The 26,844-nt window shown below is 37.2% G+C and overlaps 1 protein-coding gene across 2 annotated transcripts in view; it reads right to left on the bottom strand.

The window, feature by feature from the left end:
• Window positions 1–2,817: 2,817 nt before the first annotated feature.
• Window positions 2,818–26,844, bottom strand: part of ATP6V1A (ATPase H+ transporting V1 subunit A) — a 67,199-nt gene continuing 43,172 nt past the window's right edge. For both annotated transcript variants that reach the window (XM_047874462.1, XM_047874463.1), the window contains 9 exons: window positions 25,955–26,117; window positions 25,310–25,418; window positions 19,654–19,776; window positions 19,175–19,289; window positions 18,554–18,617; window positions 15,581–15,784; window positions 10,552–10,646; window positions 8,310–8,481; window positions 2,818–5,166 (listed from right to left, as the gene is read on the bottom strand). In XM_047874462.1, the coding sequence (XP_047730418.1) occupies window positions 5,074–5,166; window positions 8,310–8,481; window positions 10,552–10,646; window positions 15,581–15,784; window positions 18,554–18,617; window positions 19,175–19,289; window positions 19,654–19,776; window positions 25,310–25,418; window positions 25,955–26,117 (1,138 nt within the window). In that variant the 3' untranslated portion in view covers window positions 2,818–5,073. The remainder of the gene's footprint in view (window positions 5,167–8,309; window positions 8,482–10,551; window positions 10,647–15,580; window positions 15,785–18,553; window positions 18,618–19,174; window positions 19,290–19,653; window positions 19,777–25,309; window positions 25,419–25,954; window positions 26,118–26,844) is intronic.

Consider the following 26,844-nt stretch of genomic DNA (forward strand, 5'->3'; position numbering starts at 1 on the left):
TAGTGCTGCTATGAACATTTTGGTACATGTCTTTTGGTGAACATACACGTAATCATTTCCGTTGTGTACAGACCTATGAATGGGATGCCTACATTATTAGGCATTCCTAATTCAACTTTGTAGATACTACCAAAACGAACACACAGATTTATGTTCCCACATGTGTGACAGTTCTGGTTGTTCCTCAAACTCACTAACACTTGTATTCTCTGTTCTTTCCATTTTAGTCCTTTGGGTGGGTATGAAATGGTATCACATTGTAATTTTAATTGACATTTCTCTGGTGACGAGAAGCTAAGCATCTTTTTCATGTATCAATGCACCATTAAGTGAGGTGCTTGTTCAAGTCTTTTACCCATTTATCTATTAAGATCTGTCACTTTTTTTTTTTTTTTTTTTTGTAGCTCTTTATGTATTCTGGATACAAGCCCTTTGGAAAATATGTCATTGTTTATTCTTGTTCCTCCACACTACGATGACTTCTTACAATTTTGATTAAAATGGTTATCTATTTCTAGGGGCGCCTGGGTGGCTCAGTCGGTTAAGCGTCCGACTTCAGCTCAGGTCACGATCTCGCGGTCCGTGAGTTCGAGCCCCGCGTCAGGATCTGGGCTGATGGCTCAGAGCCTGGAGCCTGCTTCCGATTCTGTGTCTTCCTTTCCTCTCTCTCTGCCCCTCCCCCATTCATGCTCTGTCTCTCTCTGTCCCAAACATAAACGTTAAAAAAAAAATTAAAAAAAATAAAATGGTTATCTATTTCTAGACTCACCTCTCTAAACTCTGGCTCAAACTCTAACAGTTTCTCAGTCACATTTTCCTTTTTAAATAAGTGAGTCAGCACACTATGACCACCTTGTTTGGCCAGTCATTTCTCCCTACTTTTCTTCTGGTTTATCTGTCTTTATGGCTCACATTTATTCATACCAACTTCCTGGTTCTGAATGAAACATACATACATAAGGAAAGATATATACAGTATGATTTAGTGTAGACACTAAAAATCAGGAGGCCTAAATTTTATTAAGTAGCAGTGTGACATTGGGCAAACCAGTTAACCTCTCTGGACTTCAATTTGCTCTTTTGTGTTAATGAGAGGGTTGGAATAAATGACCAACATCCTCATTAATGCAAGAAGCTGCTTTAGACCCCACATCTATTTATAACCATACTTGGTGTGTATACTATTTTCTCTTTAAAAAAAACCTCTTCAAATACAGAGGCAGAATGTAGTGTGGTGATTAAGAGTATGCTCTCTGGAATCAGGCTGCCTGGATTCAAAGTGTGTCTAGATCCTTTTATTGGGTGCTTCCTTATTTTGCAGAACAATGGCTTTTCAGTGACTTATTGAATGATCTTTTTCACCCTGGGTTCTTAAGAAGCCTGAAGCAGTTGCTAGCAGTGTCCATCTAAATCTCCTTGGCCATGACTACCATTTTGGTGCACACCAGCCCAACCTCCCCTAACTACCTGCACCCAATCTCTTTGCAGGGGTTTCTGTGGCCACCAGTGCCTGATCTACCTACATGCAAGTGCTGGGCATTGACTCTCCCAGTCTTTGTGGGAACAGCCTTCACTGGAAGACTGACAGGAGCTGGCTATCAATCAATGACTGATGAAAGTCCCCCAGTTCTTTTGTACCACAGGTGGGATACCTGAGGTGCATATACTTCGGTTGTTCCCAGAATTCCCCAGCAGCATTATGCTTAATATTCTGAAGTGTTGACTTGCTTGATAATGAATTTTTATTGGCTTCTTTCAATTTTGTCTGAATTCTCTCCTCGCCTACTGGTGTGTCCTGAGATCACATCCCAAATAAAACTCCCTGCACTCAAGCACTTGTCTCAGAGTCAACTTCTGGGGTAACACAAACGAAAGGGAGGCCCTTAAAACAACTTCAGTGGCATTTTATCACAGCTCATTTGGGAAAGTTGCTTTCCTTCTTTGTGCTCTTATATTGTAGCAATATATTAAAAGAATAACCCAAAGAGAATGGGATATTACCAAGTGGACTATAAATTATCCAAACATTCTATAATGAATATGCTTTCCTATGGATTTTTAAGTATTTCTCTAGATAAACTTGACACTTGATAGTAATACAGAGTTGTTCACTTCACACTGTTTCTTTACTCCCTTGGAAGTTGTTAAAAATACATTTAAAGAAATAAAATAGGAGTGCCTGGGTGGCTCAGTGGGTTAAGCATTCAATTTCAGCTCAGGTCATGATCTCACAGCTCGTGGGCTGAGCCCTGCATTGGGTTCTGTGCTGATAGCTCAAAGCCTGGAGCCTGCTTTGGATTTTGTGTCCCTCTCACTCTCTGTCCCTCCCCCACTCACGTTCTGTCTCTGTCAAATACAAACATTACAAAAATTAAAAAAAATAAAGACATAAAATATGTCCCAGTAACATGCTGTTACACTGGATCTTAACTGATTTAGCTTGAAAAATCTATGAATGAATAACAAGGTTTTAGTCATTTGTCAAAAATAGAAATGAGTACTAGAAATCTCCTTTAATTTGTAAGTGCATTTTTAGAAACGATTCACTTTTTCAACTTAAAGTAATATTCAGAATGGCATGCGATTCTGTGTACTACATTTCCAAATCATACTGGTTATGATTATAGGGCTTTTTATAGCGAGCTTTATATAGTCTATAGTGAGAGTCCCAACTCAATTTCATGATCTTAAGGAACAATCTATAAAGAAAGGGAGAAACAAAAAATTTAAAAGTTCACACTGAGAACAATAAAAAAAAATACAAGGTGGTATGTTTTTTAGCAGATCCTGCCACATGCACACACACACGAAAAAATGTTAATTTAAATCCACTTTTTATTCTTTCATAGATTTTAACAATTATACACAACTTTTAACATAAAGATAGTGAAATCTCAAGGATAAGGAGGCAATATATATGGCCTCTTCTATTCGTTCTTCAGGATGGAAGGAAATTTCCAAAGGGTACAATGTGTGAGATTTAACACTGGAAAAATACATATGAAACTTGTTTAACTGGCTCCACTTAGGACCAGGCATAGCACAATAAATATAGAACTGCATCATCTTTTTAAAAGATTGTTGTAATTTTAACACGTTCTTACTAAAGAAATACGATCAGTGACCAATTTGAAGTTCTACAACATACAGATGAAGGGACACTTACAATGAGTATCAGAGCATCTTCTGTCTCTAGCATCTTCACACCCATACATCAGCATTCTTCAAAGGGAGTAAGAATTACATTGCAAACTCAGAATGACAAAAAAAACAAACTTGGTCAAACTTTCTTCATCATATCACTCATTACCATCATAATCCTGGTTTGCTGGTAGATTTAAGGTAGGAATAGAACATTTTTGAAATCCTTTTCAATTCCACTGGTCTTCGGGCCTCTAGGTGGGAGGCCACATTGGAAGCAAACTGATTAAGCAGCACCATTAAGTCCACATCTCAACGAATCATTGCATAATTTTTATATTTTCCAATATTTGGAAAAGTTAAAAAAAAAAAAGCTACATATGGAAGAATATCTATCCTGAACAGCAAGCCACTGTAAAAACATGCAGTCTGCAAGACTGAAACAAACCACTGCTGAATTCTCTACTTTCCTTGACGGACCAAAAGAAATACATGACCTAAAAATTTAAATAATAATATACTGAGGCATAAAATAAATACTTTATTTATGCTATTACATTTGGGTATTTGAGGTTGTTAGGCATGTTCACATGCCCTTTCCTCTTCCTAAAGAGGAAGCAATGGTGCCAGCACTATTGGTCAGAAAGAATTAATGAGAAACTGTTGCTCTCAGAGCTGTTCTGAAGTGTGCCTTACACAAAGACAGAAATTATTACTTTAAAACATATACTTAAAAGACAGGATGAAATTATCTTTTTTTCACATGACCCAGATTCTGTTATTAGCAGATAAAAGAATTAATTTCATCCTTATTAAACAGGATGAAAACTGCTATGCTATTGTTACAGATATTCTGAAAAGTCTTTTGAGCCAGTAAGCTGGCAAACTGGTTGTTCAAAAGTTCACTGAGCAAACAAACATGCAAACACATGACACACATTACATGTAAAAATGTAATGCCGCTCTGGCCCCAAGAATCACTACAGTCCAGCTGGTCCTTAATGGTGCAAACAGCCTTAACCACTACTGAATATCTTCTCTGTGGCATTTTACTGCCCATCACACTGCCACATGATTCTTAGAAGCTTCGGCTTCTAAGATGTTTGAGGAAAAGAAAAAGGGCACGAAGTGGATCAAGTTCCCCGTGATTGTTTTAAATGTGATTTTAAAAAGACTTTCCTAGTAATGTAGTAGGGTAGTCCTTGATACTACATTTTTCATACTGAAATAAAATATGCTTTAACAAGATGATGTTTAAGTTTGACCACCTGGCTCCTTTTCCACTTTTTTAGAGGGTACTGATTCATATACTGTGCTGAGTCCCACAAATGCCTGTTTTAAAAACAGTAGAGTTCCCAACAGTTTCCTATAAACATTCCTGATTTATACTGGGGGAGGCAATGCATAATTGGAACATTAATCATTCATGGTTTTAAAAAAGTAATTATATCCTGCAAAGCAGCTACTTAGCAAAATGCTAAGCTGCAAATAACCTTACCACATAGATATTGAGTCATTTCACAAAGTACCTGTCAAAACGTGTAGAAATCTGGCCTTCCGCTCCAGATCTATTGCAAAGAGAGTACATGCAATAGTCCCATTTACAATTTAATGGTGATGAGGCAAGGGCAAACCTAGGACAAGGAGGCATGTCACCCTACATATGAGTTTACAGTAGTGTAGCCATTATATATCATATTTACTACATTCACCATTCGGAGAAAGGATCAGGGAGGCCCTTCAAACACTGGAACAAAGGAATGTTTGTTTCATAGAAGACCCACCAGATAAACAGGGGAACAAGCAATAACACACATAGGCACTAGTCTCAAAGCTGCACAACAAAGAAGCAAAGGGTTTGGAGATGAGAAATTTAGGAAACTATACACAGAGGAGAGACTGCTGAGGAAAAGAAGGAAAGAAATCACAGTTCTAATCTTCGAGGCTACGGAATGCGTTCTGCATGTCTTCAAGAAGTTGTGCGTAGTCAGCCTTGATCTTTGCTTCACCGTCTTTTACCGGATCCTGAAAAAAGACATTACAGAATTCAATGTACCTTTGGAAAAGAATTTTCAGAACAGGTAGTAAGTTATGTATGTTTAATATATTTTGGGTATTAGGTTAAGTGAGGTACACTGCTAAAACACAGGCAGGGGTCAAAATTATCCTTATTTTCCTATAAGAAGAGAAATGTATAAATGGAGTAATACTCCAACCTAACAGAAAGAAGACAAAATTTTGATTTTGTATTTTTCCTGCTAACTGTATTCAACAACCAATAGATGATTTATCCTCAACAATATGCAAAATATGGGAAAATTATGCAGTATCACACATTACATTCATTCTCTAGCATGTACAAGATAATTGGAATTAATTTAGTCAAAACATAATTTACTGTTCAAGGTCTCATAGTATTACATTGGAACAAAGGAAGTAAAATTTCTAAAATAATCTTAAAATGTGTATTTTAAATCCTTATGGAAAACAACTTAATTGAGCAGTATGTATAAAAGAGGCTTTAAGATATTTAAGCCCTGACTCAATCATTTTACTTCTGGGAAGCTATAACAGGAAAATACACAAAACCAACTACATAAACAAAGCTGTCCATACCAACAACTGGAAATTTCCTATATACCTAACAATAGGCAAATATTATTCTCCAGCCACAAAATAAAGTTACAGAAGAATATTTAATGACATAAAAAATTACGGAGATATTAATTTGATACAATGTGCATGTAAATAGAAAAAAAGATATCACCTTGAATCACATGATCAGAAATCATCACTATATTATTTATCATTGCATATATATATATAGATAGATAGATAGATAGATAGATTTATAAATTTTTTTTTAAAGTTCACCTATTTATTTTGGGAGAGACAGAGAGAGCATGAGCAAGCAGGGGAAGGGCAGAGAGAGAGGTATAATCCCAAGCAGGCTCCATGTTGTCAGCGCGGAGCCTGACGTGGGGATTGAACCCACGAACTGTGAGATCATAACCTGAGCCAAGACGAAGAGTCAGCCGCTCAACAAACTGAGCCACCCAGGTGCCCCTTATCACATATATTTTTTATCCTCTTCCTATGAATGTATAATCCATTTATTTATTTAAAGTATAACTAATATACAGTGTTATATAAGTTTTAAATATACAATTATAGTGATTCAACACTTCTATACATTACTCAGTGCTCATCATAGTAGCAGTGTGTTCTTAATTCCCTTCACCTTCCTTTCACCCATTCCCCCAACCCATCTCTCCTCTGACAACCACCAGCCTATTCTCCACAGGAGTCTGTTTTTTGGTTTGCCTCTTTTTTCCTTTGTTTGTTTGCTGTGTTTCTTAAATTCCACATATGAGTGAAATCATATGGTATTTGCCTTCCTCTAAATGACTTACTTCACTTAGCATTATACTCTCTCAATCCATCCAGGTTACAATTGGCAAGATTTCACCTTTTTATGGTTGATTAATATTCCACTATACATGTGTGAATGTGTCTGTGTATCACATTTTCTTTATCCATATGAATGTTTAATCTTTAAAAATAAAATTTGGATCAAATTACATGTGGAATTTTTTTGCAATCTGATTTTTTTCACTCATTATACCATAAACATTTGCTCAGATCTTTGGATATTCTTTGAAAAAATGATATTGATGTCTTCATAATACTCTTGCTATAATGTACATGCCATAATGTACTGTTGATCCTGTTTACCCTTGAATGACATTTAAGAAGTTTAATAAACAATCTTTGGGGCGCCTGGGTGGCTCAGTTGGTTAAGTGTCCGACTTCGGCTCAGGTCATGATCTCATGGTTCGTGGGTTTGAGCCCTGCGTTGGGCTCTGTACTGACAGCTCAGAGCCTGCAGCCTGGTTCAGATTCTGTCTCCAGTTCTCTCTGCCCTTCCCCCGCTTCTGCTCTGTCTCTAAAATAAATGAACATTAAAAAAAAAAAAAAAACCTTTTACATACATTCATATCAAAAGTCTCTGATTAGGTGCACCTGGGTGGCTCAGTCAGTTAAGTGTCTGGCTTTTGATTTTGGCTCAGGTCATGATCTCATAGTTTGTGAGACAGAGCTCTGTTGGGCTCTGTGCTATCAGTGAGGAGCCTGGTTGGGATTTTCTCTCTCCCTCTTTCTCTGCCCCTCCCCGCCTTGTGTGCTCCCCTCTTTTGGGAGGCAGCTGGATGGCTCAGTCAGTTGAATGTCTGACTTGGCTTACTTAGGTCATGATCTCGTGGTTTGTGAGTTCGAGCCCCACATCAGGCTCACTGCTGTCGGTGTGGAGCCTGCTTCAGATCCTCTGTCCCCTCTCTGTGCCCGCCCCTGCTTTTGTTCTCCCCAAAATAAACAAACATTTAAAAAATTGTTTAAAAAAATGTTTTTTCTGATTATTGTATGTCAACTATACTTCATTTAAAAAGAAATCTGGTTATTGGGTCATATGTTTTGAATTGAAGCGACAGGACTCATAGAGTGTGAATTATTTTAAAATTCTTGTTACAGTGACTATTTTTACAGATTTACTTTCAACCTATAGTGTAAACAAACACTATATATATAACGCACTGTCACAGAATCGTTCTCAATTTCTCTAAAGGTGATTAGTAAATATACTTGGATGTCTTAATTTAGAAATAATTAAATACAACCCAACTGATCAAATATTTTAAAAACAATCTTACACATTTGGATTTCTACTGATAATCTCATTTAATTATCTATTTATGGCTAGAGTAATTAAAAAGAAAAAAGAATCCACCTCAAAGTTAAAAATGATGCGTAACAGGATACTTAGAAGTAAACAGCAGAAGTCATTTCAGGTGAGCATGGGGGTAAATTGGTAATAGGTACTTGAGGTAAAGTAATTGCTGCCCAGCTATGATTTTAGCTCTAAACTGCCTGGCAGTTAAGACAAAAGGGAAAAGGTGTCAGCATTTATTTTAGACATGACATACTATAACTTTTATCACTAGAATTCTTATTTGAACATAACTTTAAGGTCTGTTCTGGTCCTGAGCATGTATGAAAATGATAAACCCAAGTTTCACACATCAGGTCTGTGGAGAAATAGATTGTTTGTAAATAGTTAAATAATTCAAAAGAAACATTTCCTACTAAAAAAGTTAAGTAGAAACAAAATATACCTTGAATTTCATGGAGGAAAGTTTATAGAGGATCTCCCCCATGTGCTCACGGATAATGGACCATGTGATTTTATTGTCACTCTGTGCAGTGGTTTCAACAGCTCTACGGGCCATATCATAAAACGCAATCATGTTGGACAGCATCCCTACTGTCTTGTAGAATGGGCAGAACCTAGGGTAAAAATGAAAGCCAAAATAATTAACAAAATAAAATCCAAAGCAGGCTCATATTTCATCTACAAAATACCAGAGCATTAGCTTCTTTATTTAAATATGCAGACTACTTATATTTATCAGATAATAAGGAATGAAAAAAAAAAGTGGTAAACACTAACAACTACGTATCCAGAGTTTTTGGGTAGAGATGGGATATGGAGTGAATGCATAGATGGAGATATATATTCATTTATTTATCTTAAGGTGATGTTCTTTTTTTATCTATTAAAATAACTAAAGATGGGGCGCCTGGGTGGCTCAGTCGGTTGAGCGTCCGACTTCAGCTCAGGTCATGATCTCGCGGTTTGTGAGTTTAAGCCCCATGTCGAGTTCTGTGCTGGCAGCTCAGAGCCTGGAGCCTGCTTCAGATTCTGTGTCTCCTCCTTTCTCTGCCCCTCCCATGCTCATGCTCTGTCTCTCTCTGTCTCTCAATAATAAATGAATGTTAAAAAAAAAAAAAAAAAAAAAAAGAAAATAACTAAGGAGAAAGAACAATTAAACAGTACTGCTATAATCTAACGACTGAGTACTGCTATAATCTAATCTCTGAGGGTCTGTTTTCATACAGTGCAGTTAAAGGAGTAACCCAAATGGTAAAATAACTGAGTTGCAAAGACTCCCTTGTGATAGTGGGGTGAAGGTTTAATGAATAATAGGAAAACAGAAAACTGTAATTTCCTACAAATAAACAGTAACCCCTTCCCCCATTAATGTGTTCATTTTCACTTACCCATACCTTTTAATAATGAGGACACACTCATTAATACTCAACTTGGATCACATGCATTCTTATCAACTTCCTGACACATTCAAACACACTTGCATGCACAATTTCATGAACATTTTGTATTATGGTTTCCAAAGAATTTTCCCCTGGTTGAGTTATTTTTGTATGGGTGGCCAGAACTTAACTTCCTGATACAGATTTTTGAGATTTATGTTATCATATTTTCTGCTTGTCCTACGTTCTCATGATCCTATTTGTTCAGTTCCTTCTTCAGTCCAACTATGATCTGAGGGAGAAAAGCTAGCCTATGATGAGAGGGCTCAATACTATCAAAGTTTAAAAGAAATAGGGACTTGGGCACCTGGGTGGCTCAGTCGGTTAAGAGTCTGACTTTGGCTCAGGTCATCATCTCACAGTTCATATGAGACCCGCGTCGGGCTCTGTGCTGACAGCTCAGAGCCTGGAGCCTGCTTCGGATTCTGTGTCTCCCTCTCTTTCTGCCCCTCCTCTGCTCGCAGTCTGTCTGTCTGTCTCTCTCTCTCAAAAATAAACAAACATTAAAAAATTAAAAAAAAAATAAAAGAAAAGAAATGGAGACTTTAAATAAGCCACAGTAGATGCAGAGACAAATGGGACATCTAACAGAGACTAGCAGAAAGAAAGAGACTAAGTCTACTGGGAAATGAAGCACGAAAGTAGGACATACTTATTTAGGAAAAGAGTAGAAGAGGCATGGGCAGTTGTAAGGGGTATTGAGAAAAGCTTCTGAAGGAGGCAATGATCCCCTCATTCTGCACACTATGCCATAATCTAATCTACTTAAAGATGGCTGGGCAATGAGTGAAAATACTGTCATAACTGCACAAATAAGCAAAATCAAGACAAGGGTACATATTAGATCATTAGATGTTTGCTATAACAATCCAAAGAACATAAATTGAGTCAGAGTTGCGTCTGCATTTGAAGAAAAAAAAAAAAAGAATTCTAATGTGAAGGCAGCTCTTTCTTCAAAATCCAACAGAAAATCCTCAAATAAAAAAAGAGGGGGCGCCTGGGTGGCTCAGTCGGTTAAGCGGCCGACTTCAGCCCAGGTCACGATCTCGTGGTCTGAGTTCGAGCCCCGCGTCGGGCTCTGGGCTGATGGCTTGGAGCCTGGAGCCTGTTTCAGATTCTGTGTCTCCCTCTCTCTCTGCCCCTCCCCTGTTCATGCTCTGTCTCTCTCTGTCTCAAAAATAAATAAAAGTTAAAAAAAAAAAAAAGTAAAAAAAAAAAAAAAAGAAAATAATCAGGATAGGTTACCTGTCATAAGGAGTATACCCATTTTGTTGTAAGAAATCATCTTTGATAAGTTTTGCTACTTCCAGAGTGATTTTATCTGTTTCTGCTAGAGAAGCCTAAAAGAGAAAAAAATATATTTTTAAAAATTTACTTCCATAATGTGGGATCAGTGATTATAAGCAATTAAGCAAACAAAAACTATATAATCAATACACAATCACCTATCATTAATAAATTCACTTTATAACTGCTTGTTAATTTTTTTTATTGTGGTAAAAACCATTTAAGATAAAAATTTCCATCTTAACCAGTTTTAAGTGTAGTTCAGTAATGTTAAGTATATTCACATTGTTGTGAAACAGATTACCATAACTGGTCATCTTGCAAATCTGAAACTCTACATCCATTAAATATCAACTCTCCTTCTCCCTCTCTCCCAGACCCTGGTAACCACCATTCTACTTTCTGTTTCTATGAATGTGACTGCTTTAGACAAAATCATACAATATTTGTGTTTTTGTGACTACCTTATTTCACTTTACATAGTGTCCTCAAGGTTCATCCATTCTGTAGTTGTTAGAATTTTCCTTCCTTTTTAAGGCTGGATAATATTCCATTATATACATACATGCACCACATTTTGTTTATCCATTCATCAAAGGACAGTGGGTTGTTTCCACCCCTTAGCTATTGTGAATAGGTGCTACTATGAACATGGTATGTATACAAATAAATTAACTTTCTTCTTTTTTTTGAAATACTTTCTTCCTCACATCCTGGCTTCCTAGCTTAATTATTTGAATTTTGAGCCTTAAGTTTGTTTCAAGATCTATACATTTCATAAACAGTTAATTTTTAAAAAACATTACATGGTGTTTACAACTATATAAATGCAAAGTATAGGAAGCATGTACTTATTTATGTCAGTGCTATTTTATTGGAATTGCTGTTAGAGCTTCTTTAAATATCACTGCCTCAAAAGCTTTAACTTTTGCAATCACCCTAATTAGACTAACAGGTAAAAATTTCTTGGGAATTGTGGGAAAGGGACAGGCTCAGTAAGTTAACTATTTTTTTTTTTTTTAATGACTGGAATGCAGCGCATTTTTTAAAAAATTTTATTTAAGTAATGTCTACATCCAACGTGGGCTCAAACTCTCGACTGAGATTAAGAGTCACATGCTCTTCTGACTGAGCCAGCCAGGTGTCCCTTAACTGTAGTCTTTTGTTATCTTTTTACAACTAAGATCCTTAGAGGTAAGGATCAGGTGTTGTTTCTTTTCTTTTTCCTGCTTTTTAAATTCCTTTTATCCCTAATCTCCTCTTCAACCACAGGCAAGTATTCAAATGTTTTATGTGTATTCTTTTATGTGCATAAATTCATGTGAAATGGGTATTTTCTTTTGTAATAGTATTTTTAATTATGTAAGGCAGTTTTATTTGTGTCTTTGGCACTTTTTCAGATCCAGCCATGTTGCTGTGTGTCACACAGTCTGCTTCTAGCTCTTGCATACCTCATTTTCCACAGTATGCTCCTTCTCTATTTTTATTTTCCATCTTTGCCCCCGTAGAAAGCACTGAGATTTCCTCTAACTCCCTGCCACCACAAACGTGTCCATTTAAGGACCTGTTTGGGAATTTCTTTTGAGATAAATATCCGGAAACAGAACCGCTACGTCACAGGATATAAAAGCAAGTACTGTCACTGCTCTCCACGATGCCAGCCCAGATGACACTCCCACCAACAGCACACCATTCCTCTGTCCTCACACCAGTTGGCGTTATCCAGCTTTCTGATATTTGCCATTTTCACTGGTATGACATGATATTTCATTATCGTTTGAGCATTTCTCCACAGGCTTCTTAATCTTTTGCGTTTTTCCTCTTCTCCTCTTCTATAATCTGTCTGCTACTTCCTTTGCCCATGTCTGTTGGGAGTTCTAATCTTCTTGTTAACTTAACTGTTAGGTAACAGTTCATCAGTTTTAGATGTTGCAAACTCCCTCCCAATCAGTCATCTGTTTTGTCACCTCTATCCATGATAGGCCTTTAGTGAACAAAAATCCTTGCATTTGATATAATCAAAAAAATTTTTTTTAATTGCTTGTGTGTACGCATGGGGGTTTGTTTAAAAAGCCCTTTTCCAACCATTGATCACAGAGATATTCTCTTAACGTTTGCGTCTATTAACTTGAAAGTCTCATCTTTCACACTTAAATTGCTAATCTGGAGTCTATTTTTGTGTGTGGAATTAGGTAATACTGCATTTTTATTTTTCTCCAATTTAAAATAGTTTTCCATCATCACTAAAACAATCCATCCTCGCTGCATTCGAATTGTGATACCATCTTTGCCATATGGAAAGTCTATATATACTTGAGTACATTTCTGTTTTCTTTCACTGATCTATTTGTCTGTTATTTCACCAATAACACATGTTTTTATCACAATGTTTTATATTGATATCCAATAGAGTAAAATCTCCCTTTTTATTATTCTTTTTTAAAGAATAGTATTTGTGATAGCAAATGAATTTTTGAATGGTTACTAATTTGTACAGAAGATGTAACCAGGAATTTGACTGGCATCACATCAAATTTATAGATTAAAGTGCTATCTACCTAATAAGTCTATCTAAGAGCTTGGACTGTCTCTCTATGTCTTCAGATTTTGTTTCATTTATTAGTTTTAAAATGTTTTCCACAGAATAATGTTATTTTTGATTAGTTCCTACATTCTCATTTTTGTTACTATTGTGGACACCTTATTTTTAGTTTTATTTTCTAACTGCTATTGCTAATACAGAAACATTTTCTTGATTTTTTGTTTATCTTGAAACCCTCACCAAACTTCTATTAGTTCTAATCGTTTCTCTATTAATTGTTATTTTTCTTATTATATAATGATATTTTAATTTCTTTCTTTACAAGTTTTCTCTTTTCTTACATCATTGATTAGGTCTTCTGGTATTTGAGCATTAGCAGTGATAGTAAGTATTCTTGTTTTAATCCTGATATTTAAACAGAATGCATCAGGGGCGCCTGGGTGGCGCAGTCAGTTAAGCGTCCGACTTCAGCCAGGTCACGATCTCGCGGTCCGGGAGTTCGAGCCCCGCATCAGGCTCTGGGCTGATGGCTCAGAGCCTGGAGCCTGTTTCTGATTCTGTGTCTCCCTCTCTCTCTGCCCCTCCCCCATTCATGCTCTGTCTCTCTCAGTCCCAAAAATAAATAAACATTGAAAAAAAAAAATTTTAAACAGAATGCATCAGAAGTTTTTCCTTTAAGTAAAATATTTTCCCTGGGTTTTAGTATATTACCTTTAACAAATTAAGGAAATTCCCCTCTATTCCTTGCTTACTAAGAGATTTTTAAAAACTATAAATAAGTAATGAACTTCAAATGCTTTTTCCACATTGGTTGAGATATCCCTTTTTCATTACATTAATTACATTGGTGAGTTAAAATAACAGATTTTGTGTTGAATCATATTTGCATTCCTGAGATAAACTTTACTTGTGTTATTTATTCTTTTAATACCCTACAGAATCTAGTAAACAGTAATATTTAATTTAGGAATTTGATATCTATATTCACAAACAAAATGCCCCTGTGATTTTCTCTTCTTATATTGTCTTTGGTTCTGGAGGTCTTCTGTTTCTACTTCCTCTTAACCAGGGCCATAGTACTCATTTATAAAAAATGAGTATTTAATATGTGCTAGTTAGCTAATAATACTATCGGCTGTGGAAAAGAAATTAGGAGGTGACTTTATAACATATAATAAAAAGAACAGAGCCAGATAGAGAAACGGACATCCTGACTAGCACTGCATACCATCTGAGAAGTCATTCAACTCTGGAATTTAATCTGGCTAAATTTAATTATACCATTCTCCTTTGAAACATCAAGACACAGACACAAGAATACAAGTCACGTGTTTAAGGTCACACAGCTATTACCAAAAAAAAAAAAAAACCTAGCATCCAACCCTTCTGATTCCTAGCCTTGGTGCTCCTGCAAAAATAAAATTGATCCAAAGCACAGCACTTCTAATTTGGTTGGTGATGGGTATGTTCTATTTCAAGAAATAAAAGTAAATCCAGTGTTTCTTTCTCATCTACAATATAACCAGGACCATGCAAAGCACTATAGAGGATCAAAAAGAATATAAAGGCTGTAACAATTTAGTTCCTCCTTCTGGTTGACCATTTTGGTTTTGTTTTTTTTTTTTCAACGTTTATTTATTTTTGGGACAGAGACAGAGCATGAACAGGGGAGGGGCAGAGAGAGAGGGAGACACAGAATCGGAAACAGGCTCCAGGCTCTGAGCCATCAGCCCAGAGCCTGACGCGGGGCTCGAACTCACGGACCGCGAGATTGTGACCTGGCTGAAGTCGGACGCTTAACCGACTGCGCCACCCAGGCGCCCTGGTTGACCATTTTGAAGTGCAAGCCCCTCTTCTTTAACCTAGGAAAGCTCTGTGCCTGCTTTGACCAGAACATAAAACAGAAGTGATAGATATACTAGTTTGGGGGCCCCAGCTTACGAGGCTGTTGGTTTCCACTTTCTTTCTTTTTATATACTCTGTCTGACAGCCCTAAACTGCCACGTGGAGACACTACATGGAGGGACAAATGTCCAGCTAACCCATAGCCATTCTAGCCATCCCAGCCCAGGCACTAAACCTGTGAGGGAAGAAACTTTCAGATGACTCCAGCCTCAGCCACCATATGACTGCAACTGTATGAGGGGCCCAAGCAAAATCAGCCCCGAAACTACGAGCAGTAAAACACTGTTCAAACACTCAAAAATATTGGAGTGGTTTGTTACTCAATAGTAGATAATCAAAACAATAATCATCTTTCTACCTTCCATAACATAAATAGGACCCTCAAATATCTACTGGATAAAGGCTAAGCTAAAATTCCATTATTTTAAAAAACATTAAATAAGGACTCATTTTGCTAGGCAAGAATCTAAGGTTCTCTCTGTCCTTAAAACACACCAGTATAACTCCTGGATCTGTCCTCCATGGGGCTTAACTACTCACCTTTCCGACAAGTTGTACAATTTCTGCCAGGTCTTCTTCTTCCTGCAGAATCTCCTTAGCTTTGGTCCTCAGAGGAACAAATTCTGTGAAGTGTTTGTCATAGTACTCGTCCAACGCACGCATGTACTTGCTATAGCTGATTAACCAGTTGACAGAGGGGAAATGCTTACGTTGAGCTAGTTTCTTATCTAAGCCCCAAAACACCTGATGTAAAAAAAAAAAAAAAAAACCAAAAACAAATTCAATGATTTTTCTTAAATAAGTAAATAAAGCCTTGAAGTATATTTGTTTGTTCTAAATATGCAATTCTGTAATTTTTTGGTCAAATTATCTTTTTAGTATATACCATGTGTAACTGAAATAGAATAAAACTTAGAATTAAAAAATATATTTCTTTTAGTTTCAGGAGAATTATAGCCAAATTCAAATTGTATCTGAATTTCCTCAATAGTATGGCAAATCTGATAGAAAAAAAAAATTGACTCCTTTGAAGATTTATCATGGTACAATATAAACAGAGGAACCAGAAAATGTCTACAGAGAAAGAATAGATTCTTCCCTTTGATTAAAAACCTGGATGTTTCCTTTGCTGTGCAGAAGCTTTTTATCTTCATAAGGTCCCAGTAATTCACTTTTGCTTTTAATTCCCTTGCCTTTGGGGATGTGTCAAGTAAGAGATTGCTATGGCTGAGGTCAGAGAGGTCTTTTCCTGCTTTCTCCTCTAAGGTTTTGATGGTTTCCTGTCTCACATTTAGGTCCTTTATCCATTTTGAGTTTATTTTTGTGAATGGTGTGAGAAAGTGGTCTAGTTTCAACCTTCTGCATGTTGCTGTCCAGTTCTCCCAGCACCGTCAACTGATGAATGGATAAAGAAATTGTGGTTTATATACACAATGGAATATTACGTGGCAATGAGAAAAAATGAAATATGGCCTTTTGTAGCAACGTGGATGGAACTGGAGAGTGTGATGCTAAGTGAAATAAGCCATACAGAGAAAGACAGATACCATATGGTTTCACTCTTATGTGGATCCTGAGAAACTTAACAGGAACCCATGGGGGAGGGGAAGGAAAAAAAAAAAAAAAGAGGTTAGAGTGGGAGAGAGCCAAAGCATAAGAGACTGTTAAAAACTGAGAACAAACTGAGGGTTGATGGGGGGTGGGAGGGAGGAGAGGGTGGGTGATGGGTATTGAGGAGGGCACCTTTTGGGATGAGCACTGGGTGTTGTATGGAAACCAATTTGTCAATAAATTTCATAAAAAAAAAAAAAACCTGGAAACATTCTGATTAACTTGGATTCCCTATCATGAAGGGTCAACTCAATAAGTCTACCAATCATTTTTCAAAGGCAAAATGTTCATGTATATTTTAGTCATTTTTTAAAGTTTTCTACTACTTTTTTTAAAAATTTTTTGATGTTTATTTATTTTTGAGAGAGAAAGAGACTGCCCGAGTGGGGGAGGGGCAGAGAGAGACAGGGAGACAGAATCTGAAGCAGCTCCAGGCACTGAGCTGTCAGCACAGAGCCTGATATGGGGCTCAAATTCACCAACCATGAGATCGTGACCTGAGCCGAAGTAGGCTGTTTAACCAACTGAGCCACCCAGGCACCCCATTTTGTTTTGTTTTTTAATGTTTATGTACTTTTGAGAGACACAGAGTTAGAGCCGGGGTGGGGCAGAGACAGAGAGGAAGACACAGAACCTGAAGCAGCTCCAGGCTCTGAGCTGTCAGCACAGAGCCTGATGCCAACGCTCAAACACACAAAAAAGGTGTGAGATCATGACCTGAGCCAAAGTTGGACACTTAACTAAGCCGCCCAGGAACCCCTATATTTTATACCTTCTTAACTTTACTCCTCCTTTCCCTGCAATTTAAACTCAAAATGTTAGCAAAGGTTAAACACCTTGAGAGCTGTACATTTAGCCTGACATTTTTTTTTTTTTTAATTTTTTTTTTTTCAACGTTTATTTATTTTTGGGACAGAGAGAGACAGAGCATGAACAGGGGAGGGGCAGAGAGAGAGGGAGACACAGAATCTGAAACAGGCTCCAGGCTCTGAGCCATCAGCCCAGAGCCCGACGCGGGGCTCAAACTCACGGACCCCGAGATCGTGACCTGGCTGAAGTCGGACGCTTAACCGACTGCGCCACCCAGGCGCCCCCTGACATTTCTTTTTATCAGATACTGACAGAAACGTAAGCAAATGTTCTTTTTCTCACATGAATAATACTTATGAATATATCAACATTTATTTTCTTTAGTATAGTCCTGATTTGTATACATCTTTCACTTAGGCTTCTCTTAATGGCCAAGTTGGCTAGCTATCCACTACCATTCATGCCTTGTCACTGGGAGGCAGCTGCGTAGGCAGAAACTACACTTGCCAGCTTTGCTTTCATCTGGGTGTGGCTAACAGAATGAGTGGGGGATTGCACTGGAGCCCAAAGTTCACAGAGTGGGTGTGCCTTCTCCACAGTTTCCACTTGTGGCAGCAAGATGCAGATGGTTAACAGTCTAGGTGATGATGGTGGAGCCCAAGCTGGAAGGACCTCTGGTCTGTGAATTATTAGTATATGGAAAAGAGCTGCCCTCTGATAGGATCATCTGCTTTAGACCATACTATGAGGAAAAAGAAACTTCTACTGGGTTTTTGTCATTATGCATTTTTAGGCCTATTTGTTTCTACAATCAGGGTTACTCTCATTTAAAGGGTAGTATTATTCTAATACTAATAAAACTTTGCTATTCCAGATATATTTTCCACTTACAGAAATTAAATTTCATAAATCTTCAGCAAAGAGCTAAGAAAGAATGGACAGAATAAAAACTCTCAGTGACAAGAATGTTCCTAAAACAAACCTTCCTACTGCCTACTTTTAATGAGTAAATTTAATACTTCACGATGATTAGGTAACATTAGGATAAGGGTGGGAAAGCTCAGAAGTTGACTATGCTAGGAAAAGGTATACCTGAACAATACCAAGAGTAGCGGATGTAACTGGATCAGAAAAATCACCACCAGGTGGAGAAACCCTAAATTTAAAAGAAAAAAAGTCATTAGAAAAGCTTAAGAAAACACAGCCGGTATATGAAAGTAAAAGTTTTTTAGAAGTTAATTTTAATGTAAATAACTTTAGAACTAACCTTTGAAAAGAAAATCTACATACAAATATTAATAAAAATCAATACTAAATTGCAAATAAGAATGGTAACTATTGAATGCCTTCAAGTGCAAAATATGAGAGACATAATCAATTTCATGACTCTAATCGAATAGATGAAGCAGGAAGGAAGAAAAAACTCTAAGAACAAAGTATGGCTTTAGGTAGTGATCATGGATCTTCACTTTGTTTTTCCATACAATCTTACTTAAACATGTCTATAATTTTCTAAGTTACTCGTAAGATATTGTGACTTGAATATAAAAAAATCAGTGCAGAGATAACCTAAACGTGTACATTGTAAAGAGCTCCTCGGGTGACCCTGCAGTGGTTAAGAACCACTACCCTCAGAGGAAGCTGAATATTTTCTCTTTAAAAGATAATGACTTTTTATTCTTCTTTTGAAGAGTAAATAGTTTAGGTGCTTACGCTCCTACAATGCTGACACTTCCTTCTCTTTCAGGATTTCCAAGACATTTCACCCTGCCTGCTCGCTCATAGAAAGAGGCCAGACGGGCACCAAGGTACGCAGGATATCCACTATCTGAAAAGCGAAAAGAAAATTTTTTCTTTAACTAAAAAAAAAAAAAAAAAATTTTTTTTAATGTTTATTTTTGAAAGAGAGAGACAGAGAGAGAGAGAGAGAGACAGAAAGAGAGCGAACGGGGGAGGGGCGAAGAGTGGAGACACAGAATCTGAAGCAGGCTCCAAGCCCCACGCTGTCAGTCAGCATAGAGCTCGACGCAGGGCTCCAACTCATGAACCATGAGATGACGACTTGGGTGAAGGTGGATGCTCAACCAACTGAGCCACCCAGGAGCCCCGTGAAAAGAAATTTAAGGGAGGTTCTAAGCCAGTCCTAAAAATCCTATCAGCCTTTTAATATAATAAGCAATACAAAGACTCACCTGCAGGCATTTCAGCTAAGCGACCAGAGATTTCTCTAAGGGCCTCCGCCCATCTAGAGGTAGAGTCAGCCATCATACTGACGTGATAACCCATGTCACGGAAATATTCTGACAGCGTAATTCCTAAATTGGGGAGAATATTACAAGTTATAATTCTATAATGTAGAATCCTGACTTTGTCATCATTAAGAAAACTTTAAAGCAATAAATACATGAGGCAGACTGTTAGCTGTTCACCAAAATCCCCCTTCTTTTGTGCATACAGCCAAATTATATTTCCTAGCTTCCTTTGTATTTAGATATGACCAGGTAACTGACCTCTAGCTAACAGAATGAAAGTCGAAGTAATGAGTTCCATCATCAGGCATGCCACACATCCTTCCATGCTCTTTATTCTTTCTGGCTTACTGAGATGGACAGGACTTCCAGCAGCCCTGAAAGTCAGGAGTTGAAAACGGAAGAGTACTTTTCAGCCTGGGTCCCAGCCCAGAATGACAGAATGAAGAAGAGTCCCCCTAACCACTTAAAAAAACATCTGTTATCCTGAGCAATGACAAATTTGGGTTTATTTGTTGCCATAGCCTATTCTAATATTGTGCATTTAATGTTTTTATGTTTATTTATTTTTGAGAGAGACAGAGCATGAGTGGGAGAGGGACAGAGAGAGGGAGACACAGAATCTGTGTCCAGGCTCTGAGCCCAACGCAGGGCTTGAGCCCACAAACCGTGAGATCGTGATTTGAGCCAAAGTCAGAAACTTAACTGACTGAGCCATCCAGGTATCCCAATATTGTACATTTTAAAAACCAGGAAAAGACTTTTTCTCTATTTTTTGTTGAGACAATTAAGTCTGAAATTAATTCCCATTGTAGCTTTTGTCTACGTATCACATACACATATACCAAAAACCATCAACTAATTAGCTTATTTTTCAAATGCAACAAATGTTAACACAAGTAATATCTTAATTATCCAGATCATTCTCCTGTGTATACCAGGTTCTGTTCTGTTAAATCACTTAGAGTAAACCATTTAGAAGAAGCTAATAGACAGAAAGAAGTCCTGGGTTCTAGCTCCTGTTCTCTGATTAATCTCCACAACTAACTTCATTTCCCAGTGTTATTTCCTAATCTGTTAAAATGGAATAACTCTTGTTCTACCTACTTGTGTATATCAGATGAAATGATATGTATAAACGCCTTAACTAAATTATAATAGTCTCAAAAATCTAATGCCCTGATTCCTTTATTTTACCAGTAAAGAAAAAGTCTTATATAAGTAAAACAAAACAGTGCTCGAAAATTCAGCGCTTTACTATTTATCATATTGTACTTTCAGAATAAGAAATCGATATCTGAGGCTTCTAAAAAAATGATTCCATGAACAAAGTCTTTAAAAAAAATATTGCTTCTCATTATTAAGTTTTAAAAAAAGGGGTGCCTGGGTGACTCAGTTGCTTAAGTGACCAACTCTTGATTTTGGCTCAGATTATGATCTCAGGCGTTATGAGATAGAGCCCTCAGCACTGTGTGGAGCATGCTTGGGATCCTTTCTCTCCCTCTCTTTCTGCCTCTCCCCAGCTTGCACTTTCTCAAAAATAAATAAATAAACATTTAAAAAGGCTTAAAAAAACAATAGTTATCACATATTTCAATCTGATGATAGGATCAGATCCTCACTTATATGAGCACACATAGCTGGACTTTAAGCCTCTGTGATAATATTCTGTGATAATGTATTAGGGAGACTTGGTGGAAGAAACAGATACATATGAGTAAACTTCAAAGAGTTTTCAGTGCCTACTAGTTAAAAAAAAAAAAAACAAACCTCAGACAAAATAAAAAAATGAACAAACTGGGAAAACACTGGCCAACTCATGACAGATAAAAGACTAATTTCAAAGAGCTTTTATAAATCAGTATGAAAAATAACTCCTATCCAAAAGGAAAATGGACAGAATGCAGCTTTCAATTAGTTAATACAGATAGGAAAGATGTTAGCTGAGAGAAATACAGACTGAATCGGTATCTTTATTTTAAAAATTTTTTAATGTTTTTTAAAATTTATTTTTGAGAGAGAGAGAGACAGAGTGTGAGAAGGGGAGGGCAGAGAGAGGTGGAGACACAGAATCTGAAACAGGCTCCAGGCTCTGAGCTGTCAGCACAGAGCCTGATGCAGGGCTCAAACATGTGAACCAAGAGATGGTGATCAGAGCTGAAGTCGGATGCTCGACCAACTGAGCCACCCAGGCGCCTCCCTGCCCTTTTTTTTTGTTTAATGTCTTTTTATTTTTGAGAGAGAGAGACAGAGCACACTCTGAATACGTATCTATAGAGCAGGGATAGTAAATTGTTAAATCTAGGTGCTGAGTACATCAGCGTTCACTGTGTGTTTGATAATTATCATTAGGAAGCATTACAAAACATAGCAATGGTGAAGATGTGGGGAAACAGAACTCTTGTTCACTCATATCCTTTTTGAAGAGCTATCAATATCTAAGATCCACATTAACAGTTGTATGCTTAGCAATTTTACCTTTATAAACTTACCTTACAAAAATGTACAAAGAAACACATGCACAAAACATGAAAAGAAACTGTAAAAAACATACACAAGGATGTTTTAGTGAATCAAGGTTTGTGATAGCAAAAAAAAAAAAACAAAACCCAAAACAAAAACAAAAAACAAAAAAACAAAACCTGTCAATAATTTATGTGTCTACCAGAAGGATGCTGGTAAAATAGATTATGATACAGCCATACAGAAGGGATACTGTGCAGCCATTTAGAAGAAGTAGGTAGACTTCTTGTCTTAAAATAATAGGTGAATATGTCCCTTTTCCCTTCTCATAAAAGTAATCACCAAACAAGGAGAACAAGAAGTATAAAAAACACAAACTCTATTACCAAAAACTAGGGGACATGTTTAGCTACACAACAAAATAATGAGGAAAGCCACCTAAATGAGGTAAAACCCAAACAAGGATGTGGGAAGACCCCAAGAATTCACCTGAAGCTGAACATCTCAGATTATGCTTTTGTAAAACTGGGGCAAAGCCAAGAATCCTTTGTTTGGAACACTGCACAAGGGATACTGGGTACTGGCAGGAGTTCCTTGGATCCAGTATGGCATCAAGGAGAAGCAGGGTGATGGGGACAAACAAAATGCAGGTAGGCACTCTTTTACAGTGAGGAAAAAGTGGGTGAGGCAGGGTAGAAGAGAAAGAATGCACTGTAAGTGACCTTGTGGCAGTAGATTTCTGTTGGCAGGAGAAGATCAAAGTAACTTACACAACTCCATGCCATAACAAACTCCACAGATTGCCATGAAGCAATCCTGTCTCCCTTCCCATCTCCTGCAGAGATGAGTAATAGTAACAATACATATCAGTATGGGAACTACACAAAATACAAGAAGAAAAAGGACAGAAGAGCAAATACAATGATGGCCAAAGAACCTGCCAAGGAACAGGTGAAAACTGTGACCACGATAAATTAATGAAAGAAACTGTTAATAACGCATCCTACCACACAATAAAATCTCAAGGAATATACAGTAAGGTCAGAAAAGAGGTTTCATGAGCCAGCAGAGCTCAACAAAGAGCTGGAAGAAAAAATAAAGCCATTACAGAAATGAACGTTTCATTAGCAGCAAAGCATAGAATAACCACTGAATATCCTGTGAGCAAATGAACAAAAGGCTAAATAAAAAGGATTAGAAAGGATAAGATATATAAGGTAAACAGATAAAGGAGCTCCAATATGTCTAGTTTGAAGAAGATAACCATAGCAGAAGAGAAAAGTTTGGGAAACAATTCTTGAAAATTTTCCAAAATGAAAGACACGTTCATAAGCTGAAAAAGTAACTACGCCTCTGGAAAAATTTATCAAAACTATCAATATTGGCATATATCTCAATAAAGTTGTAAAACTTTATTATTTTTTTAAATTTTTAATGTTTACTTATTTTTGAGAGACAGAAAGAGACAGTACATGATTGGGGGAGAGGCAGAGAGAGAGGGAGACACAGAATCCAAAGCAGGCAGCTGTCAGTACAGAACCTGATGCGGGGCTTGAACTCAAGAACTGTGGGATCATGACCTAAGCAGAAGTCAGACGCTTAATTGACTGAGCCACCCAGGTCCCCAAAAGTTATAAAACTTTAAATTGAAGGAGAAATTCCTTTGGGAAAAAAAAAAAATCTTCCATAAAAGGAAAAAAAAGCAGGTTGGCTTCAGATCCCTCCCTTGTATTTAGTGCTACAATAAAAGTTCTCAAGGAAACAAACATTGATCCAAAATATTTTATACTCAACCAAACTACTATTAAAATTTAAAGGCAGTATTGGGGTGCCTGGCTGGCTTAGTCGGAAGGGCATGCGACTCTTGATCTCAGAGTCATGAGTTTGAGCTCCATGCTGGGGGTAGAGATTCCTTAAAAAAACAAAAACAAAAACAAAAACAAAAACAGGTGTGCCTGCGTGGCTCAGTCAGTTAAACGTCTGACCTAGGCTCAGGTCATGATCTCATGGCTTGTGAGTTCGAGTCCCATGCTGGGCTCTGTGCTGACAGCTCGAAGTCTGGAGCCTGCTTCAGATTCTGTGTCTCCCTCTCTCTCTGCCCCTCCCCTGCTCACTCTCTCTCTCTCTCTCTCTCTCTCTCTCTCAAACATTAAAAAAACAAACAAAAAAGAAACTTTAAAGGCAGTAGAAAAAAACAAACTTATGAAGAAATAAGAATTCATAGAATGTAGTTTCCCTGAGACTTTCTTGAGGAAACTTTCAAAAGTCAGATTTTAGCCAACCACAAAATAAATGGAGAAATTATAGCCAAAAGAGTGCCTGTGGGGACTGACTCCATTTTACGCTAGGTTTAAGGCTAATACGAATATTGTATGCATGGTTACACATAGAATGTGAATATCATAAATCTGAAAATGTAGAAATAAAACTACCAAAAAGCGGGGATAGAAGTGGGAGCAAATATGGGAGGTAACACATAAGTGCACTGATTTTCTTATCTTTTATATCCAGCCATCAAAATATACTAATCCAAAGGTCATCATTAAAGTTATAGACATACAGATTTATTTGGAGTTTAGAACAATGGTAAAACATGTAATGAAAAAAAAAATGGTAGTAGAAGATAACATCGTTTTCTGGTTATTAACAAGATTGAGACAATTCTAGAAATATACTGACATATCCTCATATGTACATAAAGCATTTATAGTACATAAAGCATTTTTTATTTTTATTTATTGATTTATTCATTTTTGTGCAGCATTAATTTTTTTAATTTTTTTTTTTAACGTTATTTTTGAGACAGAGAGAGACAGAGCATGAACAGGGGAGGGACAGAGAGAGAGGGAGACACAGAATCGGAAGCAGGCTCCAGGCTCTGAGCCATCAGCCCAGAGCCCGATGCGGGGCTCGAACTCACGGACCGTGAGATCGTGACATGAGCTGAAGTCGGACGCCTAACCGACTGAGCCACCCAGGCGCCCCTGTGCAGCATTTTTTAAAAGCTAGGAATATGGTTGTACACACAAAGTATTTTAGAATGAAAGGAAAGTTCTTTGGAAAAAGAAAAGGTTTGGTGCTAGCTTTAAAGTTAAGAACAGATGTACACTGCTTTTATTTCAATTCATGTACTCACCAGTATAAATAGAAGCTTCTCTAGCAGCAACAGGCATGTTGGAGGTATTGGCTACCAAAGCTGTCCTCTTCATAATTGATTCCACCTTACCATCGACTTCCATCGTGAGCTAGAAGCAAACAATCGATTATGACCCTCCCATTTCCAAACAGGACATTTTAGTCCCCGCTTTTACAACTTACCCATATTTAATCCCTCTTATAATCAGTTTTCCCAAAGTAATATTTCTCATCACTCCAACCTCTCCCCCCTGCCCCACTGTGCTGGAAAGAAGATAGTCATTATTTCCACTGCATAAATGAAATCCATTATTTTATGGAAAAAGGAATATTACTTTAGCAACCTAGTAGATCATATAAAGCCAATATAAAGTTCCCATCTACAAATATTTTGTCTATTTTATCTTTCTCCCAATAACTGAAAACCATCGGACCACAAATAGAAACTTTAAAGTATTTGAAAAATTCAAATTCCTTTCCTGGAATATACAAATTGAATCACAAATATAATCAGAAAATTCTTTAAGAGATCCTTGACAAATCAGAGCATTGCTCTAGGTCCAAGACAGAGCTTTTTTAATTGCCAAAGGAAGTTGGTTAGTGGTATTTTCTCTAAAATAATATTTGAAGCTTTGTATGTACAGACCTCTGGGAAGTCCCGGAGGACTTCAGACATCTCATTTCCTCGTTCACCACATCCTACATAGATGATCACATCACTATTGGAATATTTGGATAGAGACTGCGATATCACTGTCTTTCCACAGCCGAAAGCCCCTGGGATTGCAGTAGTTCCTCCCTGTACACATCTGAGCGGAGAAAACAAAGTGTGGATTACTACACTTGCTAATTACTACTAACAAATAAAGTAGGTAAGTGACACAGAAAAACAAGTTGAAGAAACAAAGCACTTTGAAATATTTTCATCTGTATCTATATATATACAAAGATAGATATACAGATACAGTAATTGCTTCCGCAGCTGGTACCTGTAACAGTGTATGTTTTTTATTGTCATTAACCATCTCTACCACCTTTAATAGCTAGATTGGGAGGGTACATGCCATAAAGTACTTGGGGAAAAGGAATATGAAAATAAAACAGTACTAATGATACTTGGAATGTTTATATAAATTAGTTCATGTAAGCACAATATAGGAATTACAGCTAAAAGAAAAATTTAAACAACTTTTCTAAGTTGTCTTGAGGCAAAAAATAAGACCTAAGAAAATCGTATCTTGCTATAAAGGTTCATGAACAAAGAATTTTGTTAAGGTGTTATGTCAATCCCCTTTTATACACTGAATAACTATTTATAAAGTACTTCCTAGGCACTAAAAACTGTTTGAAATGGCTGGAGAGACACCAGCAAATAAGATAGCCATGTTTCTGTATGCAGAGCTCACATTCCAGCGGTGTAAACCAAAGTCAGCTGGTGGTTATAGTGCCATTTAGCAGCTACATTCAAACTTTTCCTAAGAAGTGGCAAGAGAGAGTGAAATATCCTTAAGGGCAGGGCAAAGTGAATGGTGTGGT

This window comes from Prionailurus viverrinus, chromosome C2 (assembly GCF_022837055.1).
Source record: "Prionailurus viverrinus isolate Anna chromosome C2, UM_Priviv_1.0, whole genome shotgun sequence".
NCBI lineage: Eukaryota > Metazoa > Chordata > Mammalia > Carnivora > Felidae > Prionailurus > Prionailurus viverrinus.